Source organism: Myxocyprinus asiaticus, chromosome 9 (genome assembly GCF_019703515.2).
Source record: "Myxocyprinus asiaticus isolate MX2 ecotype Aquarium Trade chromosome 9, UBuf_Myxa_2, whole genome shotgun sequence".
NCBI classification, from domain to species: Eukaryota; Metazoa; Chordata; class Actinopteri; order Cypriniformes; family Catostomidae; genus Myxocyprinus; species Myxocyprinus asiaticus.
In genome coordinates, this window is record NC_059352.1 from 43,810,755 (window position 1) to 43,829,644 (window position 18,890).

The 18,890-nt window shown below is 38.8% G+C and overlaps 1 protein-coding gene across 4 annotated transcripts; it reads left to right on the plus strand.

Annotated features, from left to right (window-relative positions):
- The first annotated feature begins 848 nt into the window (after positions 1-848).
- Positions 849-18,585, plus strand: ilf3a (interleukin enhancer binding factor 3a). 4 transcript variants are annotated; one of them, XM_051707717.1, is made up of 19 exons: positions 849-933; positions 1,363-1,533; positions 1,883-2,000; positions 2,749-2,954; positions 3,194-3,359; positions 3,516-3,663; positions 4,632-4,723; positions 5,059-5,154; positions 5,665-5,776; positions 5,862-5,959; positions 7,619-7,718; positions 8,487-8,567; positions 12,214-12,401; positions 12,913-13,059; positions 13,181-13,306; positions 16,234-16,377; positions 16,482-16,581; positions 17,418-17,768; positions 17,873-18,585. In XM_051707717.1, the coding sequence occupies exons 2-19, from the start codon at positions 1,379-1,381 to the stop codon at positions 18,010-18,012; spliced, it is 2,568 nt and encodes an 855-aa protein (XP_051563677.1). In that variant the 5' UTR covers positions 849-933; positions 1,363-1,378; the 3' UTR covers positions 18,013-18,585. The 4 variants fall into 4 exon arrangements, with proteins under 4 accessions (XP_051563677.1, XP_051563678.1, XP_051563679.1 ...); XM_051707718.1 differs by having other exon boundaries at positions 7,619-7,703; XM_051707719.1 differs by having other exon boundaries at positions 1,363-1,528.
- The last annotated feature ends 305 nt before the right edge of the window (positions 18,586-18,890 follow it).

The following is an 18,890-nucleotide window of genomic DNA, read 5'->3' on the forward strand; positions in this document are numbered from 1 at the left end:
AGTGTCACGTTTGTATTTTTTGCAGGTTTAATAGGTTTTAGAAAGTAACTTTAAAGTAATTAGTAATCTGATTACTTTTCCCATGAAATAATCAGACAAGTAATCAGATTATAATTGTACAGACGTAATCAGTATTGGATTACTTTTTGAAAGTAATTTACCCAGCACTGACCCCTAGGCTCTATTCCCTTCGAAGACAACCTTTCACAGTAAAAGATTTGGTGGGCTGAAAAGTCTGGGGCTCAAAACGAACGGTCGATCAGAACTTACTCATTTTTATTGGAAACTCTGTTTGAAACAACCTTACAACATTGTAAGCCCTTCAAAGTGCCCTCTGAACAATTATGCCGTTTGGAACGCAGGGTAGTAGCAAAGACTGTTAGCCCAAAGAAGTATTAAAATGAGTGGGAGAAATGTAAACGACCATATTGGCGGATGTAGAAAAGGAAGTCCCGCCTTACAGGTAAAAGAACCAATCACCTTTTAGATACAGACATCGCCTGTCAGTCAACTCGAGAACTCGCATGCGCATTAGACGGACCAGCTTTAAAAAAGCGTGTTTTAGCGTGACCTGAGCTAAAGAAGCACAATTTATGGTACCATTGTTGTCAGATTTAACTGCTGATTTCAAATATGTTCTGTTATCGTAATTTTGACCAGCTTTCCCCATTCAAGTAGATAAGAGCTTTATGCCGTATGTAGCCTATCCATGGAAAATAGCTGCCCGGGAGCGTTCCAAATATGTCCGCCGAGTGGACTGACTTGCCTTGAAAGCACTTTGGTAGTGGGTTACGCAGCTCAGAAATAGTCCGTGCATGCAGTTCCTCGTGAATCCGCTAGGCGCAGTTATTTATGTCTGCACATGCGCTGTGAGGTCATCGCGCGGCCCGGAAGTGGAACGCTAGTGCTTTCATTAACTGACTAGCACGTACGGTGAGTAAAACAAACCCGATTAACTTTACACATAAGTACATAACTGCACTCACCATATTAAAGTTACGTTCATTCTAAAGAAGTATAGAATGTTTTCATTACACAGTAGTGGATGTGTGGGTAAATACGATCGATTGTTTTCCAGCATAGGTTTAGCAAACGGCTTCTCCGCATGCGTGCTAACGCGTTTGAATCATATCGAGTGTGCAGTAGATGCTTTGTTATAAACAGATGCTTTATTAGTATTAATTGTAGTGTTGTGAAGTAGAAATTTTCCCGATTTATTTTATTATTATTATTTTACTTAGGAACACTGTGTTTTTATAACGCAAAAGGCAAACATCCACAATGCAAACTCCATGCTTGTTGTCACAAAGTCGTCTATTTGAATGGATTATTAACTATGTACGTTGTGGGACTTGTGTGCAGGTTATTGTTGAAGATTATGGCTCAAATGAGGAATTTTCCAAGGAGGAGGGAAGGGCCTCTTCCACCTCGACCGCCACCCGCCTGGGACGAGCACCAGGCCTATGAGGAGCTGCTGTACTGGGATAATCTTATTCAGGAGGGTGTCCGCCTTCACCCTCAGGACTTCGTACGGTACCTGGTTCATTTTTACACTGTAATATCTCAAAACTGCGATGCTTACCATGAGGAATGCTTAAAAAAATGCTTTCAAAGGCCATGGAATTATCAGTAATATTAAAATTGTGATTTGCAGGCCTGGGAAAGCGACTGAAAGTAATAAAATGTCTAAAAGTAATGAAGACATTGAAACTTCAATAGTAGTTTATGCATTTTTCTAGTTATGCTTAACACTAAAATTTGCTTTCATTGGCTAAAAGTGGTAATCATGAATGACACAAAGTCACAGACATTAATTGATCAAATTATTTGTGGAAACTCATGGAAAATGCAAGTGAAACTACTTTGCACAATTATTTTGCAGATATGAAGAGCTGCGTTATTGGTATGACTGCTTGTGTTATGAGGAAGACCTCAGGCAGTACAATGATTACATAGTTGAGTACAGAAAGTGGGAAGAAGAGCATTTGCGCCCAGGAGAGGTAAGTCAAATATTACTATAAATGTGGGTTGTTGTCAGTTTAAAAAAAAAAAAAAAATGTTTTGCAGATATAAGTTTGCATAATGTAAGAAGAAATTAACAGGAGAACCATTATTTTATATCCCCTTTTCTCCCAATTTGGAATACTAATACTTAGTAGGTCCTTGTGGTGGCGCGGTTACTCACCTCAATCCGGGTGGCGCAGGACAAGTCTCAGTTGCCTCTGCTTCTGAGACAGTCAATCCGCGCATCTAATCACGTGGCTTGCTGTGCATGACACCGCGGAGTCTCAGCATGTGGAGGCTCATGCTACTCTCCGCGATCCACGCACAACTTACCACATGCCCCATTGAGAGCGAGAACCTCTAATCGCAACCACGAGGAGGTTACCCCATGTGACTCTACCCTCCCTAGCAACTGGGCCAATTTGGTTGTTTAGAAGACCTGGCTGGAGTCACTCAGCACAATCTAGATTCTAACTCGCGTCTCCAGGGGTGGTAGTCAGCGTCAATACTCGCTGAGCTACCCAGGCCCCCAGGAGAACCATTTTTAACAATCCATTCTACATGTCTTGCTCTTTGTCTGGTAAAATATTAATTGGTTCATAGACTTCAGCAAGTTTTCTGGAAATCTAGTAGACCTGTCGGCACCATTGATTGCTTGGAATAACATGAGACCATTGGAATATGGGACGTAGAAAGGGAACATTCTCACTCGTGTCATTAATTCAACTTATCTGTTAACAACAGCATCACCCAATGAAGCCACCACCCCAGCGCACTTTTTTGAATGAGGATCGCTACATCAGGGCCAAGCATTCAACTGTGTATCCATCAGCAGAGCAGCTGGATGCGGTGCAGAACGTGGTGTCTCACATGGAGCGTGGCCTGAAGGCTGTCTCTGATTGGCTGAAGGAAAAAGAGAGCGATGCTGCTGGTACTACTGCTACTGCAAGGTGTGTGACTGTCAGTGTCTACTGCTTGGAGAGTTAATATAGAGGCACCTTTAAATTATGGGCAATGTCGTTACTAAAATATTCATTTTTTTTTTTTTTTTTCACTACAAGTCACTGTATCACAAATGTGATGTTTGAGCAATTGCACAAACCAGCTTTAGACTTGATCAGTGTGCACCTCACAGCAGGTGTGTCTCAGTAATACATATATAGGTGGCTTTATGTTTTCTGTTGTGCAGTGATTCGGCTCAGAGTAAACTACGTGGGGTTTTGAGAGTGGGCCTGGTGGCAAAAGGACTCCTGCTGAAAGATGATATGGATCTAGAGTTGGTCCTTCTCTCTAGAGACATGCCCACCAGTTCTCTGCTCAGGTTGATCTCTGGAAAACTCTCGGAGTTCATAAAGGTTGTGTATTTGTCACTTTCAAGGGGTGAGGCATGTGTCAAACTTTGTGATTGTTTCAAGTCCAGTTTTGTGGAATTCTGCGGGCCTGGTCATTGGTTACCAAGAGTCATGACAAATTAATTGACATGTTGCTTCTCACTTTCCTCCTCATCAAAGGATGTTACTGAAGACAAATACGTCATCAACCCATCTATCCAGAAAGCTGCTATTATTGTTACGAGCACAAAGGAGCCTCTTCTGAAACTGACCATCCATCTGACATCGCCCGTGGTCAGGGAGCAGGTTGAAAAAGAGGCAGCTGGAGGTTTGAAATCAAGCTTTTCATTTGGAGTGACCATTTACAGTCCAGCTGCATTAAAGTTTGATGTCATGTGGTTCAGTGGTGATTCCATCTGGCCCAAATATTGGGTGCTTTTAATATTTTTCAAGTATTACCCTTTTTTTTTGCTATTGTTTAGCGTTTTATTGAAAAGAACTTGTAAATCTCCGAACGTTATTCAAGCGATTAAAAAGGGTTTGCATTGCAGCAAAAATGAATTCAGTTTAATGTGTATCTGTTGATTCTTTTTTTGATTTATGATGCTTTATTTACAATATTTTTTTATATTTTCCATACTCAACTATAGGTAAGATATTGGAAACTCTAGATCCTTCACCAGTCTGGGAGTGCAAAAGCTATTTACATTTGTAGAGACTTCAGCTTTTCATCAGTTCCATTCCAGTAAAATCCATTTTTGCTAAGTAATCTGTTCACATGTTGAACAGATGCCACATGTATTTTGCTGCAGTATTTACCCTGTTCACAAGGGAGTGCATTTAAATCAAAGTATTGTTATTGTTGCTGTGGTTGCAAATTGACTTTCTCAACCAAACCTTCTAGTTTGTCAATTTTTAGGGGCGCTGGACTTTTGACCAACTGGAAACTCTGTCTCGGAAGGGTGGGGGAGGGTTGCAGTTTGCCCAAAGAGGATGAGGGTGTGAAGTTTCTAAATGTTGCATTATAGAAAGAAACTTTCAGTTCAATCTTGCAGATAACGTGTCTTTTTTTTTTTTTTTTTTTAAAGATGTGATCTGTAATCTGCCAGATCTACTAGTTTATACATACATACGTACAGTGAATGATGACTAGCAAAGTTAAATTACCTCAAAAACGAACAGTTCCCCTCCTCCTCTTGCCTGTGGGCATGTGAACATTGCGTCTACCCCCTGCCCGGATGACAGAACCCCCCTTGGTCAAACTGTACCTTCTCTTCTTACTCCATTCGTCACTAGAACCGTGCGCGGAAAGCTCTCTCCAGGACGCTCTGGACAGGCAGAAATGCCTGGCTGCTCTGGCGTCTCTCCGCCAGGCCAAGTGGTTCCAGGTTTGCATCCCGTCTTTATTTGTCTAAAAGTCGACTTGTAACTTAATCTGACCTCTGACCTGGGAAACATACATGTTTTTAGACCATGATCTCTTCTGAAAAATGCTTTTAAGAGTGTTTAAATATAGAAACGTCCATAAATGCTATGTTTCCGTTCAGATCAAATTTGTTAGATGTATTATTCCCAGGTTGCAATTTATTCGTCAAGGTCAGAAGCTATTATTTGGCCAGATTGCAATCTTCTTAGAGCAAAACGTCCTCTTAAAGCTTCTAGAAGTTCTTTGCCAAGATGCAGTAGTCGGTGTTAACGGTATTGCTATTTTTTGGATTAATAGGCTAAAGTTTCTGAACTTGAGTCGTGTGTTATCGTGATTCGGATCTTGCGGGACTTGTGTAACCGTGTTTCATCCTGGGCCCCCCTCAAAGGCTGGGTAAGTCAACCACATACTGCAAATATATCTATCTAATGGCTATAAAGCCTTGAAAATGTATTCTTTTAAGGGAAAATTCCATTTGAGGAAAGTTTTTTCAGTGATGGATCGTTAAATTGGCCATGCTGATTAATTGGCCGATATGTGGTCCTTTTGTGATTTTTGACAGCCGGCTTGGCCGATACACCGCAGATTCGGTTCCCACTGAGTCAGTTCTAAAATAAACCAGATTGCTTTGTCAATGCGTAATGGTCATTATCTGTTTTCATATAGTTTGTAGTCAATTTTGAGTTAATATTGTGTAAAACAAGTGTCCATTTAATTTCAGCAACATTGTGTATCTCTCAATTGCTATAAATAAGTTGTATCAGCCACCCAGCTCTCTAGATATCGGTATCATCATCGGCCATAGAACCACCCATATAGGTTTCTTTCCTAAAATAAATAATTATTCCCTGAAACCTGTTTTGCGGATTTGACCTTAAACGTTAATCTATTATTTGTTTTCAGGTTCTTGAGCTGCTGTGTCAAAAAGCCATTTCTACCAGCGAAAGGCTGTTGGGACCTGGAGAGGCATTCCGGAGAGTTTTAGAGTGTCTTGCATCAGGAATACTAATGGAAGGTAAAGCCATTGCCTGTGTTTTTGTGAGGTGTCTAAGTGTATTTTAATGTGTTTTGTGTGATCAGAGTATGATTTTTCTTCACAGATGGTCCAGGTATTTCTGATCCCTGTGAGCGAGAGAGCACCGATGCTGCCGCCCATCTTACCCAGCAACAGCGAGAAGACATTACCCAGAGTGCACAGGTTTATTGCAATTCAATATTATAGCTTGACTTTTTAGAGTATTCTGGTCTAGACTCAGTACAAATCAAGGCAGTTGAAGGAATAGTTCACCCAGAAACTGAAAAACCCTGTTGCAAACCTGCATGCTCTTATTTTTCGATAGAAAACAAAAAGAGAATTGTTGAAGAATCTTTCATGCCCAACATCAGTTCATGGTGACCATGGCGGTCAAGGACAAAACATCATAAATTCACCACAAAAGTAGTCCATACAACTTGTGCTATATTTTACATCTTAAGTCATACAATAGTTTTGTGTGAGGAACAGACTGATAATGTTCCCCTCTGTTGCAGCTCTCAAATCTCATTCTCCATTCCACATATTCCAACTAGTACATCACGTACAGTTATACTGTATATCTACAGACTAGAGGTAGATCGATATATTGGTTTGACAGATTAATCGTGTTTTTGAAACTATTGGTTATCAACAACTATCAGCGTAGATTTTTGCAGATAACCGATAGTTTCAAAAACACAATTTGCCTTTAGTTTAAAAAAACGTTATGCTGGCCAGCCCTGGAGGATTCTACAGTTTTTATAACAATGGCAGAGGTAACATGAAAACAATCCCTTTTTTTTAATAAGTTGATTTTAAAAACTACTGGTCAACTAATCGGTTATTGGCCTTTTCCACCTCCTTATCAGTGTCTGTAAAATCCACTATCGGTCCACCTATAGTTCTAACACAATGACTGCAAACCTGGTGTGATGCGTTGATGTGCTGTTTTTTTTATCTGAACGCTATTCCTTTTTACGAAAGATTCTGTAAATATGATTTTTTTTATTCAGTTTCTCACACAAAGCTATTGTATGGTTTCAGAAGACTTGAAATATAGAAAATCATGTTTTTTTTTTTTTGTCCCTTGTTGAGCTTTACATTCATGTCACTCTGAACTGTTGTATAAAAGAGCTGCATGAAGATTCCCCAATTTCTTTGGAGTTGTAGTGCGCCTGTGTCGAACGCATTCGTATTCGCTCACGGTCAGAAAAGTATACTTTGAAAGGCAACACGGTTGGCCGGGCGCGATCCGATCCAGATCGCAGAAAAACTAAGCATACCCAGGCCTTAAACATCAAGTGCCAATAAGATTGTTAATATTAATACAAGTCAAGCTTTTTTTTATTATTATTATTTGACTAAAACCTAGCATTCTTTATTTGTTGGTGACTTGCATAATGTGTACTTTGTTCAGAACATTGGAGAAACAACATTTGGTGCATTGTGTTTACCAGATGCCGACTGGGCCATTCAAGAATAACACGTGCGTTTTTACTGTCTGGTGAAGATCCTCCCATATGTATACCTTGCCAAACTCCTATGACCATCAAGCACATTCTATTGAACTGTAAAAATATGGAACTATCAGGCAATGCTTTTATACAGAGACTTCCTTAATAAACATTTTTAAAAAAATACCATCTGAACATATTTTACAGTTTGTATCTTGTATAAACTTAATGGGTCTTATCTAATATTACAAATATGTATTGAGGAACCTTTTGTGTGCCATGTGAATAGCCTAGTTGCTGACATGGCGTAAAAACTAAAGAAATAAAATAATAAAACATTTGGTGCATTAACATTTGATTTGATAATTTGTTTTCCTCTCACCCCTAGTTTGCCTTAAGACTGTCAGCATTTGGGCAGCTTTACAAAGTGCTTGGAATGGACCGCCTCACTTCCAAAGCCGCTAGAATGCTCGGTGAGAAAATCCCAGGTATTTGACAAGTGTACTCTGTTGTAGCATTTCCCCCCACTTGAAGTCCACTTATAGTAAAGGTTTCTTGCATCCCAAATAGTAATTTACCTGACTATTTTCCACCCTTTTTCTAACTCTAAGGCCCTGTTTCCACCTCGTATTCCGATGCATCTCGGGTGATCCGATCACATGTGGTCAGGTGAGACACATTACTGTTTACACCTGGGCACTTAAATGCGTCTCCAGTGACCACTTGTGTTTGGATTTGGAAGGGAGGGTCTCTGTTTCATGACGACATACATCAGTCACTAAGTCAGTGTGTTACTGCATGATATTAAAGCACAACAAATTCAGAAAAGGCAAAGAACGCATGAAAAAAAAAAAGCTCGCCGTTTCTCCAGATGCGCTACGTCAAGCATAATAATCCGTTATTTTTGTGTATTTCATGTATTAAATGTTTTGACCACATTCGTATGTTTGTGATCCGATCACAAAACTATTAGACCCCGTTTAGACCTGTATTTAGGGCTGACCACATGTGATCGAATCGCCACAAACATCTTAATACCAGGTGGAAACGGGTTAAAATGGCTTGCTTTGTTCTATTGTACGTTTAAGCGTACCCATTTTGCTTATGAAAACAACAGCCATAGGACACGAGTATAAAAAGCAAGGAATATCCAGTTTTCCATAATATGTCCAAGGTAGCAGTGACTTTTTAATTGTCCTGTTAATAATTTAATGCTGTCATGCTAAGGGTTCTCGTTCCATCTAATTAAATTGCAGTGCCTGATGCCCCAGTAAAGAGACCAAGGGAAGCTTATGAAGCAGGAGATCCTGATATGAGGCCGAAGTTTCCAAGAAAAGGTATGTATCTCAAATGTAATCTCTTTCTTGGCATTCAAATCAGTTACCCTTGTGTTCTGTGCTCTAATTTTATAATTTTCTGGATAATAAAGCTGTCATACAGTTGCAGATAATTGTATGTGAACTGTTTGGATATACCTGGATTTCTGCATAAATTGGTCAAAAAAAAAAATCTGATCTTCAACTAAGTCACAACTATTGACAAACACAGTCTGCTTAAAGAACAAACAATAACTGGTTGACCCTCCTTTGGCAGCAGCGACCTCCACCAAACGTTTCCTGTAATTGCGGATCAGACCTGCACATGGATCAGGAGGTCCATTCTCCTCTCATTGATTGGACTCCAGGATAGCTGACTCCTGACTCCAGTTAGCTTTCGGAGAAGTCATTAGCCTGTGGATTCACATACTTTTTCTACCCTGCACTGTGAACGTTTACACGGTGTTCAATAAAGACATGAAAATGTATCATTGTTTTTTGTGTTTAAGCAGACTGTGTTTGTATATTATTGTGATCTTAGTTGAAGATCAGATAATATTGTGACCCATTTATGCAGAAATCCAGGTAAAGGGGTCATATGCTTTTTCCTGTAACTGTATATGGCGCATTGTGCGAATAATACGGTACAGTGTTGTCCAATTACTCTTTTTAAAGCATTAGAAGCATAAATCGCATGTTTTGTTTTGTTCAGAGAATTAGAAATGTTAGATACACTATCTAAAATAAAAAATACTTGACATGAAAAGTGGCTAGTTTTAAACGTATCAAATGTCTGTATTCCCCCTTAAAATGGACATTTTGGCGTGTCACACCTCAGAGGTCTTGAACCTTGAATTTGTCAACTCTTGCATGCAACCCTGTTACTGTAAGAGAAAATTATCCAACACTTATTTTCTTAAATTATTGGAAATACAAGTTTATCAGTACTGATATGCCAACATTATTTCAGTTTCTTAATTTTCTTTGTCAATTGTGTTTAGTTTTAATGTGTATGTTCATTGCTAGAAAACTATGAAATCTGAAATCAGAGTTTTAAGACTATACCATTTAGACTAGAGCCAAGTTAGCATGTTAACACATAATTATTTAAATGTTACATAAGTGTTTCATTCTGTTATGTGATTCTTAAAAACTGATCGTAACTGATCAGAGCTGCATCTCTTACACAAGTCCCTCTCGGAGCACCAGTTTATCTGTGAGATACAAAGACCCCCTGTATGGGTAATTTATTTGTAAATCAAACCCAGTTGGGGTGTTAAGTAGTCATTTGCTAAGTAATTTGGAATTGAATCATCATCGCTCAACCAATGATATATCAACCTGAGCGAAACACTAATTTGTAGAAATGCGAACACCAGTGGAGTTTGCGCAGGCCAGCAGCATCTAAGTGTGGGAAAAGTTGTTACATTATTTAACTATTGCTGGTTTGAGTTCAGTGTTTGTGTATCTGGTGTGTTTTGATGCAGTTTAAGAAATAGATTTTTTTTTTCTGCAAAAAAATAAATTGGACTGGTAAAAAGGACTTGCATAAATTTGAGCATCAACAACAAATTGCCGAACCAATTAGTAACACTGCCATTTCATTTTTTGAAGCTAAATGCATTGTGTTAACAGCAAAAAAAAATAAAAAACATTACACAATCAAATAAAATATTTTAATCAATTTACAGCCTTTATTTAGATGTCCTAAGTTTTAAATTAAATTTACACAGGCATTTCAATTTTTTGGAACTAAATGCATTGTTAACAGCCAAACAAATTATGCGTTTAATCCAATAAAATATTTAAATCAATATACAGCCTTTATTTAGATGTCCTACATTTTAAAGTTTAATGAATAAATTGCAAACCTAAAATAGAATGGTAAAAAACAGGTCATATATTTAGTTACCTCCTGCGCTAGATCAACTCCTTTAACTGACAAATTGATTTACATTTATTCATTTGGCAGATGCTTTTATCCAAAGCAATTTACAAAAGAGGAAAAACATAAGAGTGCCATACTAAGTTTCACTAGCATCAGAATAGTATTTAAAACAGAATAAAGTGCAACAGGAATTATTATTATTTGTTTTTTTAATGACTGGTTAAGTGCTCATGGAAAATATGTGTTTTTAGCCATTTTTTGAAGACAGAGTCAGTCAGCTTCACGATGGAGTTGGGAAGGTCGTTCCACCAATGTGGTATGATGAAGCCGAAAGTCCGGGAAAGTTTTTTTGGTGCCTCTTTGTGTTGGTGGTACAAGGTGACATTCCTTAGCTGACCGCAGGCTTCTAGTGGGCGCGTAGCTCTGCATAAATGATTGTAGGTATGCTGGAGCAGATCCAGTGACTGTATGCAAGCATCAGAGCCTTGAACTTGATACGTGCATCAACTGGCAGCCAGTGAACAGAGACAAGGAGTGGTGTAACGTGCGCGCTCTTTAGTTGATTAAAGACCAGATGTGCTGCTGCATTCTGGATCATTTGCAGGGGTCTAATTGCACATGCAGGGAGGCCTGCAATGAGAGCATTACAGCAGTCCAGTCTAGTTATGACAAGTGACTGAACAAGAAGTTGTGTGGCATGTTCAGAGAGGAAGGGTCTTATCTTCCTGATATTGTAGAGTGTAAATCTACATGATCTTGCGGTCTTTGAGATGTGGTTTGTGAAATTTAGTTTGTTATTGATGGTTACCCCTAGATTTCTGACCGTTTTGGAAGGCGTTACTGTAGTTGCACCCAGCTGCACGGTGATGTTGTGTTCAACAGCAGGGTTGGCTGGAAAGACAATGAGTTCAGTCTTGGCTGGGTTAAGTTGCAGGTGGTGTTCCTTCATCCAGGCCGAGATGTCTGTCAGGCAGGCAGAGATTCGAGCAGTCACTGTGGTGTTGTTGGGCTTGAAAGACAAGTAGAGTTGCGTGTCATCAGCGTAGCAATGGTAAGAGAAACCATGTGCCTGAATGATGGGTCCCAGTGATGTGTATATAGAGAAGAGAAGTGGCCCAAGCACTGAACCCTGAGGTACCCCAGTAAGTTGTTAAAGAAAGAAAAAAACTTTTCAGGCCCTATTTTGTACCATGATCATGAAAAACATCTAATGTACTGTTTAAATTTGAAAATGACTTCATGCCTACTTTGCTCATGTCTTTATAGTTACAAACTAATAAGATTATTTTTTTAGTAAATGATACTTGATATTAGGGCAGCACAATTATGATAGCTCATATTGGTCGATTTATTTCCCCTGATATTGAAATTGCGATTAATTTAGATAAATAGAATTTTCTTTCAAATTCTTATTTTTCTGGGGATTCTGTATGTCATGTTCCTTATTTTGGAACTGTTTCTACATTATTGCCATTTTTATACATCAGTAAATCAAGATGGTTACAGTTGACAAAATTAGATGCTGAAATCAAGCAACAAACATGTGTGAAGTGCTCCACTGCTGCGATAAACACATTGTAAATGTTTTGTTTTTTTTGTTTTTTTGCACAGCAGGATTACACCTCAATGAAATGCTCTAATTGACATTTTTCACGATTAGTTGATTGTGGCAGCTCGACGATTGGTTAATTGTGGAAGCTCAAATTGTAATCTATTCGATTAGTTGTGCATCACAACTTAATATGTTCTTTGTACCATAATTCCCGTTTCCACCTGCAGAAAAGACAGAGCCAGCAAACGCCCTTATGAAGTTGAACCAGCTGCGACCTGGGACCCTCTACAGGCTGTCATCACAGACTGGGCCTGAACATGAACCTCAATTCACCATGGCTGTCCAGGTGGACGGGATAACGTATGAGGCTACAGGCCCCTCCAAACGCAGCGCCAAGCTTCATGTAGCCCAGAAAGTGAGTCCCTTGATACAGTATCAAGTTTATAGCTGTATGCAGAGGCCAAAAATGGGCATTACTCTTACAAACAAAGAGGAATATACACATTTAGTCATTGCTTAAGATACTTTGTATTTAAGATATTATATCTTAAGTAAATTTCCATGAATCTTGTAACGATCATCAAATCCAGTGACTACTACTAACCCATAGGGTTCATTGTAACTACTTGTGCACAGTAACGGTAAATGTGTAAAGATCAGATTGTAGCTTGCAATTTTGAAAACGTTGCCATTTATGTGTGCTATATGCATCAGACGGTCTGTGGGCACATTGTGAACATAACATTGTAATCCCACTCCAGTATCTTAAGGTATTGTACTTTTGCCTAAGGACATAGAGGCTAAGTTTGTTACTGTTGAAAATGCTGAAGAGATCAGTTTTGTGTTTGTACTGATATGTATGAAATAAATAGTCTTGTGTTGGGAATTTGTGTAAATTTCTTCTCTATGTCATGTACACAACACAGATTCTGCTGGCCCTGGGTGTTCCTATGTCAGAGATCAAGACTACTGATGAAAATAAGAACCAGGCTGCAGGTGTAGCTGCGGCCCCAATTGTGAAGACAGCTTCAGCAGATGAAGCCACACCCACTGGATCTGAAGATGGTGCTGAGGTAAGTGCTCAACCATAATCAACCTTGAACCAGTAAAAAGCTTTGGGGTTTTATGCTTTTGTACACTTTGAAGAGTTTGGTTTGGCAAGATTGGTTCCATTTTCATCATACTTCATTGCAGGGTGGGCCTATCCTTACCAAACATGGCAAAAATCCTGTCATGGAGCTCAACGAGAAGCGCCGAAGCCTGAAATATGAGCTTGTTTCCGTCAAGGGACGCTTCAACGACAAGACCTTCACTATTGAGGTCGGATATGTTGACTAATGCTAGTACACTTCCAAGGTTTGCTATGTAGATGGCACATTTCTCAACAACCTTCTTTCAGCCTTAAACAGGGTTTGTACTGTCATGGAAAACCTGGAAATATCAGAGAAATTTGCAATTGTGGTTTCCAGGCCTGGAGAAGTCATAAGTGTTAATTTCATTAGTTTCATTTATTAATTTCATAATGTCTATTGTAGTTTCAGACAACTTTTTTTTCAGACTCAAAAAACATTCATGCCAGGGGTGTCCCGATACCATTATTGTTTTTATTTTTTTTCTGAAATTCCATATCAACGGTTTTTCACTTATCATCAAAATGGTGTTTAATTAACTTCAGTCAAATGAAAATATAATACATTTTCAACATAATATTGTTTTTATATCAAATGAAGTGCTTTTATACCAAACCTCAAAGCTAGGGATGGGAATTGTTAGGAATTTAACGATTCTGGTTCCTTAACTGTTCCAGTAACGATTCCAGTAGTTCTCTTAGTAGTTTTGAGGAAGAATTACTTGAAAATGAGAAATGCAATTCTTATTGGATTTACTGTCCTCTGCAGTCTGTTGCCAAATGATGAGATCCTTTAGGATTTCTACAGAGCAGATATAACAAATCAGAAATAAACAAATTTAATACAATTCTTGTAAAAGGTGTGTTTGCTGACTTTTTAGAGACAAATATCCAATCCAGTATTTGATCCTAATTAGGCTATATTTGGACTGTATCTAAACAAACAAGAAATGTGATTGCATATTAAATTTGTTATTTATTTTTTTTATTCCTTGTATTACAAAACTCGTGTATCTTTAACATTGTTAGATATGACAATAACTTTACTTGGCTTCACATACTTAATGAACATGTTTAAAAAAAAAATGCATTAAAGACATGTTTTAAGAAAGCTGGTTTTAGCTAAATGTTCTTAAATGTACTCAAACCTGCTCGGGACACAATTATTTTTCCATCTGTGCATATACGATTGTAAGGTGTGTAAATATTTCAGTAATTCTCTGGCACATAGCTTGCCAAATGTAAGCTAACTGAAAAACCAGAAATGTTTAATTTCACAATCTATAGCTGTGGTAATATACTAATATGTGTAACATATGATTTAAAAGTCATTAAATGTTGTATTTACGAAATTATATTGACATACATCATAAAAGGATTTCTACTCAGGCAGTGAATATTGTACTCATTAAAAGTTCTATGAGCCAATGGAATCGCCATGACGTCAGATGAGGACTCATTTTCACGGGTGGACTAATTTGATTGCGACACAGGCTCATAAGAGACATTTGTTTGTGTGTTTTACGCTTTTGACCCAATAGAGGGCAGCACTGCTGTAGAAATATGCTGCTGGAATCACTGTCAGAGAATTTCAGTACGGTGTTCCAGCTGCATCGGTGGAAAATTTACACGGGAACCGATAACAGAACCGAAAGCCACGAAGATCAGCCGATTACGGTATTTTGCAGCACAATCCAAAATACAACACTGGAGTTATATTTTGTCAAATAAAGTGCTGCATAACAGAGCATCACAGATGTGAGAGATTGCTTAAATATAACACAATTACTATTGATTAATTATTAGTTGCAGTTAGGGATGGCTCCTATACCTGGATCGATATATTGACGTTTTTAGATGGATCAGGTATCGATCCGACAAGCCGATCCAAATCCGATCTGTGTGTTAGTCATGTTCGTTACGGTCAAGCTCCAAAAATGACATAAAAGAACCCTAAAAACACCATTAAAGCAGTTCATATGACTCGTGCATTTTATTCAAAGCCACTTGAAGACGTGCGATAGCTCTGTGAATCACAAAAGGCTGTGTTTAATAAGTAAATATATAAAATGCACGTGCAGCGCCAGCGCGTTAGTGAATGGCGCTGCTTTGTTGACACACACTCGCAGCTATTTTTAGCCTTCGCAGTGCGAAATATTTGGCGCAATTCACGAACAACGTCTCAGATGTAGAAGCTCAATAGTGCGGTTCACTTATATGCATTTAGAATGGCACCGGAGGTGCATTTGACCAGAATTTGAATAAGAGGCTAATTAAACTACTGTGAGCTTGCCTACAAACAGACACATACAGAACTTCCTGGTGAGTTCAGAATGTCAGTAAAAGTTAAAAGTGCATGATTGAGAAATATTACTGTTGTATTTAAAATTCTAAAAGTCAATAATAATAGTAATAATTATTATTTGTTTACAAATTATAACAATATTTAAGTTGAATGGGTTCCAAAAAATAACTGTGAATGAAAAGTGAACTGATATCTTACAACTAAATTGAACAAAAAAAAAGAGATCTGAATCCTTTAAAATCCAGATACAAAGTTAAAAAAATTAGCAAAAAAACAAACTGCCTCCTCCTGAACACTTGGACTGGAATTACTGTTAATTTTGCTGCTACACCATCCAGCAAACTAGGTAAAAATAAAGTTTTTCTTAATAAGCTAGTCATTTATATTGAAATAATAAGGAGCTCTAAATGGTATGAGCACTTTGTGTCTGTCTGCATAACACCGGCTTTACACATTCACAAACATTCACATTTGAAATGCACAGCCCATGCAAACTGTTTATTTATCTAACTGTTATCTCATTAACTTTAGCGGTTAAATTTCCTAGGACATAATGATTTTAATTTGTGCGCTGAATGTTTACGTAATGACATTCATACGTCAAATGGTATCGGTTTTTGGTATCGGAGCATTTTTATGAGCATGAGTACATGTGCGCAGTATCGGGCCCGATTGCGATATTGGTATTGGGACATCCCTATTTAGTTCCCTATACAATAGCTCTAAACAATATCCTCACTGTTGCTGTATGTTCTCAGCTAAAATGTTTAAGATGCAATCTGATTTGCAAGTTGTTTGTTTTCCCTCTTTCAGGTAGAGGTTGATGGACAGAAATTCCAAGGCTCTGGATCGAATAAGAAATTAGCCAAAGCCAATGCAGCACTTGCAGCTTTAGAACAACTCTTTCCAGAGGGTTCTCCTGCAGACCCACTCAAGAAAAAACGATTTCCTCCCATGGTAAAGGCAATGATCAGCCTGCATCCTCTCTTAGCCTCTCCCTTTTCAAATGTTGTTGTATCCTTGTCTACAGTCATTGTAAAAAAAAATATTTGTCACTTTAGGGTTATGGCATGGGCGGTGTGTACAATGCGGGCAGCCGTGGTAGAGGTAGAGGCCGTGGTAGAGGTAGAGGATTCAGCAACGCTGGCTCAATGTTTGCAGGTACACCCTTAACATCTGACCTTGCTTGTCAGTTTCTAGAAAAGTATCTGATTAAGCATGGCTTTTGATTTTTCTTATTTAGAGTGACACCGGAATGCTGAAGCATGCATAAAGTTTCTACATTCACAAACACTGTGCTTGTATTATATGGACTAGGCAGTATTGCAGTTGTAGAGTGACATCAGATATACATTAGAAAGTAAATTTTGATGCAGTCTGAATTTTTGAAAATGGAATGATCATCTGGAGTTCTGCGGAAGGCCAGTTGACTTGCACTAGTGATCCGCATCCTATTTATGGAGCAACCAGGCTTTAGTCACGTGCTCGGATATTTGAACAGTGGTTCATGGGGAGCATATTTAGCCGCGATGGGAGAAAAGTGCCTCGCCGTTTCTGGGCTACTCAGCCTTACAGACTCCATATGTTTAGGATTAGGGTGGGGACAGGGTTAAGGTGTCTGCTGCCTGCCAGGAACAAAACCAGGCACCTTTGTACAATGGGCCGTATTTAGCTCGTGTGTTATAGCTGTCTGAATGTGATCTGCCAGGTCCAATTTACCTCCATGGGTGTCAGAAAAGTGAACATTTACAGTGACTACAAAACACCTCACTAGTATTTTCACAGTAAAGGGGTGCTGTAGACTCGCACCATCAAACACGGAAAATGCTAAAGAGGTGGGGCTGAATAAGGTGAATAAACAGTTTCCGCAATCATGCAAAACCTGGATATATCAGGGATTTTTGAAAAAGCAATTTATAACATTCGTTTTTTCTGAAAAATATTTAACCCTATTATGTAGATATCTAGTTAATTTAGTTTTTAATCAATCTCTCCAGGGTCCACCAATAGTGCTAGAGTCGCCCCAACCTCATCTGTTACCACCTCCAGCACACCTATGAACACCCAGCAGGACCTGTCGGCAGCCTCGAGCGCAAATGCAGCCGCCTACCAGGCTGTCCCTCCTCCTATGACCAGCTATTATAATCAGTTCAGCCAATCCTATTCACAATTCAAGAAACCCAATAATGTGGGCCAGAACCAAAATCAGAACCTGAACAAAAACTCCAGTCAAGCTCCTCTTGTAGGACCAGACTATGGCTATGGATATCAAGGTGCTGGCATGGGTATGGGGCCACCTGGTGTAACCGGACCACCCGGTGTGGGACCGACCGATTTCAATTATGCCGGTGAGTGTCAATTGATTGACTGGCAGCACAGGAATAATTTTGTTATGCTGACGTGCAGTGTAATTGATTGTCAATGGTTTCTTTAAACTCTTTTCCTTAAACAGCATACAGTGGACCACCTGGTACAGCAAATTTTGGACCACCTGGTACCACACCCCAGAGCTATGGCTTTACCCAGAGTGCCTACCCCAACCTGGGTGGCTACAGCAGTGGAGCCAATAACACAGAGTACACCTACAGATAAATATACCATGTTTGGTCTCCAAAAATCATTTCTGTAATTCTGCATTCACTCTCTAAAGCTTTTGAGATTTTATACTGTGTTTATTTTTGACATTTGAACTGAGCCTCATTTCAGCGAGTTAGCGTGGTTTTGATTCACCTTTAGTTTCAGGAAATAAAACATCAGGATGGTGGATGTTGCTTTCTGTCTGTTCCTAAATGGTTGGTGTGAGTCAAGTGGAAGTTTTTAATGTTGACGCATAATTCTGTTTTTTCCCCCACAAGATGTATTTATGACCATCCTCATTTTTTTCCGCTTATCATATTTTAGCAGAATAGTTTTTTTTGTTTTTTTTACTGAATGTGGACAATAGATTGAATACAAAGTTTGTTGTTTACTCAACTGAAACCACTTAACTATTTCTGAGTTTTAAGAGGTTTGCGTTACTTGATGTTTAATCTCAGTACGGTCATTTATGTAGAATGTAGCTATTCACTGTTCAATAGGCAAAGTACAGAATGTTTATGTTTCTGGATCAGGTGGATGTTGTATGTCATAACTTTGACCAGTGCAGAAATAAACTTTTCTTTTTAATTGTTGTTTTCTTGAATCATTGCCAAAACTGAAAAAAGCTCATACCCAGCAAACAGTGACTACGTTTACATGGACACCAGAAAGCGGGTTATTGCGAGAAAGCAGCGTTCTTGTTTACATGCACTGTTTAAGTGGCATACTCCTTACTCCCGTATACATGCGGCTCGGTCAGTAAGCAGCTTTCTCCAGAGCAACGTAACTTCCCCATGATGCTTGTGTTAATATCAAACATGGTATCTGAGCAAGACTTCATTATTTTGTTCTCTGTTGCTTCGCTTTATTTCCAGATATTCCAGAGTTGTTGC